General features: G+C 42.4%; 1 protein-coding gene across 1 annotated transcript in view; it reads right to left on the bottom strand.

Moving 5' to 3' along the window:
- Positions 1-1,601: 1,601 nt before the first annotated feature.
- The window catches only part of LOC147447517 (uncharacterized), a 10,178-nt gene continuing 1,481 nt past the window's right edge, over positions 1,602-10,298 (bottom strand). Inside the window, exons 2-7 of the mRNA XM_086523629.1 lie at positions 9,715-10,014; positions 9,469-9,533; positions 8,365-9,169; positions 2,828-3,198; positions 2,257-2,671; positions 1,602-2,141 (exon numbers count right to left, since the gene is read on the bottom strand). Coding sequence (XP_086379755.1) covers positions 1,602-2,141; positions 2,257-2,671; positions 2,828-3,198; positions 8,365-9,169; positions 9,469-9,533; positions 9,715-10,014 — 2,496 coding nt within the window. The remainder of the gene's footprint in view (positions 2,142-2,256; positions 2,672-2,827; positions 3,199-8,364; positions 9,170-9,468; positions 9,534-9,714; positions 10,015-10,298) is intronic.

Here is a 10,298-nt window from a genome sequence, read left to right as displayed (position 1 = left end):
ATCTTCATTCATACATATACATATACATAAAGGATTAGAAATTCATCAAAAATCACATGAATCATAAATCTCTCAGCACTAATATACCTTGCTTGAGGCTACACCATGTTTCATAAGAAGATACTAAGCTTGTAAATGACAAAGAAATAGTTGCAAGAGTCACCGTGCTTTTTTATTGGATGAAACATATCAAGCCACGTTAAACCCCATGGCAAGGGGGTGGCAGGGGGCAGGTCAATTGCAACACCTCTTTGTAGACAATTTTAGAATTGTAGGTTCTTTGATCTCATGTCTACTAATGCTTGTTAAGTGACTATCACCAACCACAACCTTGATGGCAGAAGAGGATCTCACGCGAGACATTGCCACATATAGTTGACCATGGGTGAAAACAGGTTTTGGGAGATACAATTCAAGAACTCCCAATGTTTGGCCTTGCGCCTTGTTGATTGTCATTGCAAAAGCACAACGTAGGGGAAATTGGCGGCGTCTCAAATCAAAAGGGAGACCTTCTCTAGATCCCATGAGAAAATCAATCCTTGGAATGAACACTGCATTTCCTACATGTGACCCTGTAATGATTTCTACTTCAATCACTTTGCTGTGGAATTGCTTACAAATCGAGTGTGTCCCATTACAAAGACTACTTCTTGGATCCAAATTGTGAAGCAACATAACTGGAGCATTCTGTTTCAATTGTAAAACATGCGGTGGAAAGCCTCCCCCAAGATCTAAACTATTTACAAACTCACTTGTGAATAAAATGCTATCACAATTTGATTCACACACTAAGTCCGCACTGACATATTCCTTATAAGTACCAGGAAATTGCTGCAAGCCCAAATTGTTTATAGTATCCACCTCCTTGTTCCGTGGAGCCAAAATTGCTCTATCCTTGAAAAAGGATGAACGGCAAGTCTGTGTTTCAAGGTCTCTATATATGCAAGCAACCAATGCTTACAAATTATTTTGTGGTAGCATCATGCAAGATGGCAGGGCCACATTATCAAGTATGTCCCGATCACAAACATCGCCATTACCAATATCAAGTGTCTATTGCACAAACTCTCTTTCAATAACATTACTTAAACAATTGACCACTCGCATATTCTGTGTTAGATGCATGATTTATGTACGCTGCCAAATGTATGAGTGGCACAAAGATGCATTAACAATGTCTTCTCTTCCCCCTTTGCGTACAACAGGTAATATCTGTATGAAATCACCACCAACGAGGAGAACCTTTCCACCAAACAACATGTCATTTTTCATGAGATCTCTTAGTGTCTTATCAAGAGCCTCAAAAGCGTGTCTATGCACCATGGGGGCTTCATCCCATATGATCAGTGAACTCATTCACAACAGCTCAGTAAGCTGGCTGTTTACTTTAATGTTACATGTGGACTCAGAAGTTATATCAATAGGGATCTTGAATCTAGAGTGTGCAGTCCTTCCATTGTCGAGAAGCTGTGCTGCAATCCCAGAAGATGCACATGCCAAAGAAACTTTGGACTCTCCGCGTATCCGAGAGAGCAAAGCATTGTAGAGATAAGTCTTTCCCGTTCCACCTGGCCCATCCAAGAAAAAAAAAGTCCCTCTGCTCATGCAAGATGCTTGTAAAACCCAATTGTAAGCTTCCCTTGCCCAACATTGAAAGATGATTCCATTCGAGCAGACAATACTCTTTGTTCCTCTCTGTTATACATGAACTCTTCAGCAAGCACTCCATGCTCACTCATAATTTTCAAGGTGTGATCCACCTGAGGCATTCCAGAATAATCCGAGAGCCTCTTTCCATAGTGTTGAAGCATTGTCTCTAAGTTTGACAAAGCTTGGTTTTGTGCCATGTGCTCACAGATATTTGCATCATTTGTGTGAACCCTCATATGATATACATGGTCCTCAGAAAGCTCCTTACAAAAGAGATTCCACAATGCAGCAAGATGTAGTGGTTCACAAAAAACCAAAATGACTACAAACAGTAGGCACAATTGTTGCTCTGTTTGGCTGAAAAGAAGCTTCTTCCAAACAAAGAAACCATTCATCATCAACTTGCAGTAATCCTCATGCATTACATGTTTCTTTAAATGTGTCATATACTCATCCGTTGAAGGTTCTAATATCCTCAAAAGACTTACATCCTTTGCACATGTTGAGTAACATACGCAAATAGTACAAATCTCCAGCATTGGGAACAATGTGGTACATTCTTCCAATCATGTCACCAATCTGTCTTTGAGTTCATGTTCTACTTACTGGCTTCCAAACCCACTTTGTTGGGAAGTCTATGTACAACAAATCGTTGGCCTTTGGATATTGTTGAATTGCAACAAACCACTCAGTGAGCGTTGTCTTTTTGCTGACATCTCCCTCCACCACACTCTGTACAGTCGCTCTGTCGCTAAAGATGACTTGATTTTGATGAGGCAAGTGAACTTGGAGCCATTGTATGTCAGGTTTCTCTTGATGCATGTGAAACCCAAGTATACACCAGAAAGCCTCAGATGCTGATACATATCGAGCATTAAGATAGTTTGTAACTTCATTTAGAAGCCCTTCACTATCTTGTAGAACAACAGTGGCCCTGTCATATCCCTTATACACATACTTGTAGAGATATTTCATATCGGATATAGTGGAGCAAACCTCCACATTGATATGTGCATTGTACCTTATTGACAAAAACAAATTGTATGGAACAATCCATTTATTACTCATTTGCACTTTATTACGAACACTGTAATTTCCATCATCCCTCCTCATGTACGTTGGGTATCCATCCCTAGCCACAGTAGTCGATGCATTGAAGCTTCAAGAATATTTAAACCTGCACTTCCCATCTTTCATACATGGAGCATTCTTATTCAATTTTCCACACGGGCCATGCACATTACACCGACTGATAACATCATACAACTGTGGAAACGTTACTTTATCAGGAAGCTCCGCACACACAATCTTATCATAATGCAATGTCTCTATTGGCTTATGCTCAGATGCAAGTATCAATAGAATGTGAGCATGAGGAAGGCCTCTCGTTTGGAACTCAATCACATAAATGTGTCCAATGACCTTACCAAAAATATCTCTCTTAATCAGCAAGTCCATCAAATCCTTGAACTTATGGTAGAAAACACAGGCAGTAAGATCAGGACGATCATTGGATGTTTGTCCACGCAGTAATGCATCCTGTATCTCCTTCCACCCAGGATTGCATGTGAATGTAATGAAGAGATTGTTGGAATTAGGGTTGCAAAGAAACACACACATCTTGGAGAAGACGAAGGAAGCTCAAGGCACACAATAGAGAGTGTTTCACTCAGTGTGCAATGGAAAGATAGATAGCCCTAGAGTGATGGGCGTATATACAATGCACGGGGGAAAAAAACTCCTAAAGAGGGGAAAAATGCCCCGGCGGTCCTAGTGTGTTCACACACATCACTACCCCTAGAGTGATGCGGTGAACGAGAGCTGGCACATGAGTAAAGGGAAGTTCCATGCCCTGAGGACAGGATCAGTCCACAAAGGGGAGTAAGACCAAAGCTTTGCGGAAAGCTTCAAGCTTCTCACAAGACAATGCCTTTGTGAAAAGATCTGCAAGGTTGTCTTGTGTTGGCACATAAGCCAAGATGATCTCTCCTGCTGAGAGCCTCTCCCTGACATAGTGGTAATGCACCTCAATGTGCTTTGTGAGAGCATGAAAAACTGGGTTCCTCGCAACTGCCAATGCGCTCTGACTGTCAGTGTAGATAGTGTTGGCAGTGTCCTGTCCAACACCCAAATCAGCCATACGGCGTCTGAGCCATACACACTCAACCGTAGTTGTGAAGACTGCCCTGTACTCAGCCTCACAACTCGAAGTGGCCACAGTAGGTTGCTTCTTGCTCAACCATGATATACATGAGCTGCCAAGCATGAAACAAAAACCACTTGTGGACACTCTCGTGTCAAAACAACCAGCCCAATCCGAGTCCGAAAAAGCATGTAAGTCTAGCGGCAATGATCCCCCCTCGGGATAAAACAAGCCAAGATGTAAAGTGCCACTAAGGTAGCAGAAAATCCTCTTGACAGCCTGCCAATGCTTAGACCCTGGGCTATGCATAAATCTGCTGACCTGTGAGACTGCAAACTGAATATCCGGCCTTGTGTTGCATACATAAATGAGGCAGCCAACAGCAGTTTGGTAAAGAGTGACATCAGCAGGATCGCCAGCATCATGTAGACTCAACTTCAAACCTATTTCCATGGGAGTGGCAATTGGTTTGCAATCCTCAAGTCCAAACTTACATAGCAATGTCTCTATGTAACTTTTCTGACACAAGGCAATACCACCATCACACTGCTTAAACTGTATACCCAAGTAATGATGCAATAGCCCCAAATATTTCATCTTGAAAGTAGCATTCAAATCAGCCTTAAAATTCAGAAATATGTCTCTCATTTGGTCCAGTGATCAGCAAATCATCAACATAAAGAACCACGATGAGAAATACATCACCATCACGCTTTACATACAATGTGCTTTCTGTTGGACTGTTACGAAAGCCTTGTTTGACCAAATGAGTGTCAGCTTTCTCATACCAAGCACGAGGAGATTGCTTCAACCCATACAAAGCCTTGTTACATTTGCACACTTTGTCCTCTTGTCCTTTTATGACAAAACCGCGAGGCTGCGTTACATAAACTTCCTCAAATATGTCACCATTCAAGAAAGCAGTAACAATGTCTGATTGATGTACATCCCAACCAAAATGAGCTGCCAATGCACATAGAAAACGCACAGTAGTCATACGACAAGTGGGAGAAAAAGTCTCTTCATAATCTATGCCTTTTTGCTGTGCATAACCCTTTGCAACAAGTCGAGCCTTATGGCGATCAATCTCACCATCCGGCTTGCGTTTCAACTTGTAAACCCACTTCGTACCAATGGCCTTTTTGGCAGGAGGCAAATCACATAAAGTCCATGTGTCATTTTCTATAAGTGCATCATATTCTGATTACATGGCAGCCATCCAATTTTCTGAATTCTGTGCTTCATCAAAAGTCAGAGGCTCCTCAACATCATGTAAGCTAGACATAGCCAAAGCATAACAATCTGATGCATAAGATGCATGGCGAGAGCCTGAACGAGTACGACTAGACAAAGGTGCATCCAATTTACTATCACGCAAAGTGTGCACCAGCCATTTTGGCATACCTCTAGCCTGCTCATTTTCAGCCCCTTCCTCATCAAGTACATCTGCATCAGTAATAGGCTGTTCTAAAACATTTTCAAAAACCCCCATAGGCTGTACATTTGCCTCATTGGAACCTACATTCGTATTTCCACCACTGAAAAGAGGCAACAAAGTGTCATAAATGTCCTGTGAGCTTACATTATTGTCTCTAGTACATGACAGCAAGGGCTGAACAGAATCTTCCACAAACACTACATCCCGAGAAACCAGAATACGTTTTGTTTGCGGATGATACAACCTGTAACCTTTGCTTTCAACACTATAACCAACAAAAATACATTTGACAGCCTTATCCTCCAATTTTCTGCGTTGCACTTGTGGCACCAAAGCATATGCCAAACAGCCAAAAACACGCATGTGCTCAATAGAAGGCTTTCTATCATGTCATGCTTCATATGGAGTAATAGACTGCAAAGCTTTCGTAGGACACCTGTTAAGAACATAAGTGGCACACATGATGGCCTCAAGCCAAAAAGAATGCGGTAAAGCTTGACTTTTGACCATACATCGTGCCATTTCTGTCAGTAACCTGTTTTTCCTCTCAGCAACACCATTTTGCTAAGGTGTATAAGGCACTGTACATTGGTGTTTTATCCCACGACTAGCCAGAAATGCATTAAATTCATGAGACATATACTCCCCCCCTCGATCGGAACGGAGGGTGCCCATAGTACATTTCGAGACATTCTCAGCCATAGCCAGAAATTTTTTGAAGCACATAAAAACTTCGGACTTCGCTTTAAGCGGAAATACCCATGCATGCCTGGAGTAGTCATCAATGAAAGTCACAAAGTACAGGTAATTGCCCAAGGACGGAGTTTGCATGGGCCCACAAACATCACTATGCACAAGCTGCAACCTACATGTGGCCCGAACTGACCCATCCTTTGGAAATTTGGAACGCTGCATCTTACCCAAAATACAGCCTTCACAGACATGTTTGACAGGTGCTTCAAGAGGCGGCAAAGAAGCAACCATATCAGATTTCTGCAAACGCAGCAAACTGGCAAAATTCAGATGACCAAAACGTGCATACCAAAGTTTTGCATCTGAAATAGCCCTTGAATCTGCAACAGCATTTGCAACATTTTGTCCACACTTGTCATACAAAGTGAGCTTATACAGCCCACGGCACAAAAGGCCAGATGCAACAATTTCATCACCAAAACTGAGATCATGAACTGTACATCTGTCATCCACAAATTTGACTACAAGTCCAAGTCTAGCAAGTGCGGATAGAGACGAGAGATTCTTCTCGATCCCAGGTACATAAAGTGCATCAACAAGTGTGAAGGAACTGCCATTAGCAGCAGTGAGCACAATCTTTCCAACTCCTTGAACTAGATAAGAGGCATTGTTGGCACAAGTGACTGAATTCCCAAGAGGGACAGACTCGAGAGAGGTAAACAATTCACGATGTGAGGTAATGTGCTTTGTAGCACCACTGTCAAATTACCACACATGTGAGTCTATAGCAACTGACAAGCATGCATCATGGACAGCAGGATTGTAAGTGCACTCTGCGCTAGAAGCCCATTTTGCATCAACATCAGCAACACAGTCTCCTTTCACAGAAGACTCAACAATGGCTGCATTTGTAGTGGAACCAGCATTTGCAGTGGAACCACCCTCTTTCTTCTTAGCCTCTTTGGCCTTCAACTTAGGACACGACTTGATCAAGTGATCATTGGCTTTACAATAATGGCAGCGCATCTTCTTTTTGCCCTTATCACTAGAATTACCAGACGAAGTACTGCCAGCAGAAGCATTAGGAACATAATTTTTGCCACTCGCAGCAGAACCATAAGAAGTGGTTGCATTACTGTTACCACCGTTTCTTTGAGAAGCAATAAAGGCCTGTTCAACTGCACGTTGCCTAGTCCTATTTTTTCTAGAAAGTGACTCTTGCAACAGCAATGTGCATAATGCATCAAACTTGACAACTTCAGGATTTCCTTGGGTCATCAGTCTCCAAGTACTAGCAAAAGTCTGGTAGGAATCTGGTAAGGCATCAAGAACAGTCTGCACAAGGGAGCTGTCTGAAATGACTTCACCTGTAGAAATAAGCTGCTCATTGATATCCTTGACACTAGCAAGGAAAGTGTCCATATCATCTTACTCATGCATAATCTTCGACTCCAGCTCTTTACGTAGCAAAGCAATTTTAGCCTCATTGCGGCTTGCATAAAGACCTGCTAAAATATCCCAAGACTGTTTTGCAGATTTTGCTGAACGGATGTGAGGAACAATGGTGCGCTTCACAGAAAACGCAATCAATGCATGAGCCTGCGCATCCTTAACATCCCAACGAGCTTGTTCTGCTGTAGTAAAAACAACTCTAACAGCTGCAATCCTTGCAGCAAGACCTGCAACATCCTCAACATCGCCTACATCCTCAAAACCAGGACGTACATCAGCGCCCTGCACAATGTTCCAGACACCCTTTGACACAATAACATGTTGCATCATATAAGCCCACATAGGGTAGTTGTCCCCATCCAACCTATCCTCAGCAGCAAACATCTTGAACACATCTGTGTTGTTGTTGTCAGCCATGGTAAATGCTGCACCTGATGTGAAAACTGCCCGAAAATAGGAGAAAGGGAGCGGGAACAACCTGTGCTATATAGCACAAACCGTAGAAGACAGTAAGGCACCTGATATGCAGAAAACGGCACTGACAGAAATTCTGCACAAAATGACAAAATAGCTTGTGCAGTACTGCCTGTAGTGGAAACAGAGGCCGAAATGAGCCCAAATCAAAATTCTGAGCAGACCGAGCTCTTCGAGCTCACCCAAAATTTTTGTCGACCTGCGAACGCTCGCCAAAGCTCACTGAAATTGGAGAAAGTGAGCAGGCGTGTGCTGGAGCAGCTGGCGACTAAGCCCGGGAGGACGTGACCTGCTCTGATACCAATTGTTGGAATTAGGGTTGCATAGAAACACACACATCTTGGAGAAGACGAAGGAAGCTCAAGGCACACAATAGAGAGTGTTTCACTTAGTGTGCAATGGAAAGATAGATAGCCCTAGAGTGATGGGCGTATATACAATGCACGGGGAAAAAAACCTCCTAAAGAGGGAAAAGATGCCCCAACGGTCCTAGTGTGTTCACACACATCACTACCACATGTATATGGTAACAGAGATCAGGTTTTCCTCTCTTGCGTACAATTTCCATGGCATCCTGGTATAGCTGGTGCATATAGCGAGGGACACCAACATACGAAGAAGGCAATACAACCCTTCTTCCAACATTAGCACCCAATAACAGTTCTCTATCATCCCTTGTTCCATCTCTTGCTCCAACCATATCTGTCAAGCCTTGATACACCTCACTGCAAAGTTCACTTTGATGATTACGAACCCACAAAAGCCTCAACTCCTCCATACAACTATATGCATCAACAATATATTGTTGCAGTAGCCTACCACCATGTAAAAGAAATTGTGTCGTGTCATCTCTAATTTGCAATCTATACTTGTAGAAATCCATTGTAGAAATATACTTTGTAGTTCCATTTACTCGCTCTCTACTTACTTCCGCTCTGTTCCCTTGGGGTATGTAAGGATTCCAACCTTCTTCACCATTTGGAAATAGCAACACATATAATAGAGGCATGTATGACCTATGGAAATTTGAGATTCGTTTTAGACCACCACCCAAAAGATTCAACGCAATATCACGATGGCCAATGTTGCTCTCTTCACCCTGACCAGGCATGATTGCAGCAACTTCCACACTTGTTGGAGCAACATATTGCCAGCCATTTGTACGCTTCTCAGTAAGGACCATCCTAATCTCCGGAATATTGGAATTTTGGACCATTGTAGCAAACCCCCTAAAAGCTTGAACATACGGATTTACTCGATGCATCATCGATTGCAAGCTTTCCAAAACATCTAGTTTGAGTTTAGAAACATGACTCATCCTGTTTTGCAACTCATTCTCAGTGTCAAAAAAATACAACTGAGCAAAGCGAGGGATTTGACCTGATCACTCTTCTGGCATCAATGGACCAATGTTATGATAAATAGATCCATGCACCTTGAAGGTATAGCTTCCTTTTCTTTGGCAGAGAGATCCATCTATATGAGCTCCCAAAGAAGCAAATGCCAACACGCTATTGTATGCTCTGATATGTTTCAAGAATTTTCTACTTCTAGTATTACCCCCGTGCATCAATTCCCTTAATTCTAAAGGAGGTTCACTTAATGGCGGCAAAGAAACATTTCCTGAGTTGCAACAACTCTTCCCCACAAATGTGAGAATTCTCTTTCCTTCTGTTTTCCAAGCTAAAGCACCACAAAAGTAACATGCAAAATCCAAGTTGCCTACGTTGTGAAGAATACACTTTTCATGAGAAATAGACAACATAGAGATATGCATCAAGGAAGTGGTCTCAGAATATAAGTAGGTGATAGATAGGCAAAGTGTCTCAAATTTGGAGTAATCTCCCTCTCTAGAGACAATTACAGGCTCCTCAAGAACATCTCCATTATTGGCTTCCAAATTGTTTTCCACTTCAATCCCTACATAACTTTGCGAGAGAATTGAATCGTTATCTACATCCAATGCAATCATTCCCCGAGGAAATTCATTGCATCGATTCACGTTTATCAAATGCTGGCAATCTTCCCAGCGAGGCACATCAATCTCACCCAGAGAACATCGAACTCTATCTCGTGCTGCTGCACGTCGCGTAGCTCGAGAGGCTTGACATATCCTACTACGTCTTGCATGTCCACGAGACAACACCTTTGGACCAATAGCCATCTGTCCAAAAAAAAACTCTTATAAGTACTCATAAGTATATACAGGTTAGTATCTAGAGAATTAAGAAGAGAGTATGGAGAAGAAAGGATTTCCCAACTATGTCTATCTTTCTTTGAGAGAGTCAGTGAGAGGAGGCTTGCCAAGCTACATGGTAAATGTCTATATACTTCTATATCTGTCTCTCTATATCTCATCTAACTACTACTAAGGATATAGTTGGGGGAGCGAGTCCATCTGATTAGCTCACCGACGATTGTCGGTTAAGGCCTGAATTTCAGCCGCAG

Source organism: Adiantum capillus-veneris, chromosome 11, assembly GCF_014529385.1.
Source record: "Adiantum capillus-veneris isolate H3 chromosome 11, ASM1452938v2, whole genome shotgun sequence".
Taxonomy (NCBI): Eukaryota; Viridiplantae; Streptophyta; class Polypodiopsida; order Polypodiales; family Pteridaceae; genus Adiantum; species Adiantum capillus-veneris.
The sequence above is the reverse complement of the archived record's forward strand: the minus strand, read 5'-3'. Positions and strand labels throughout refer to the sequence as shown.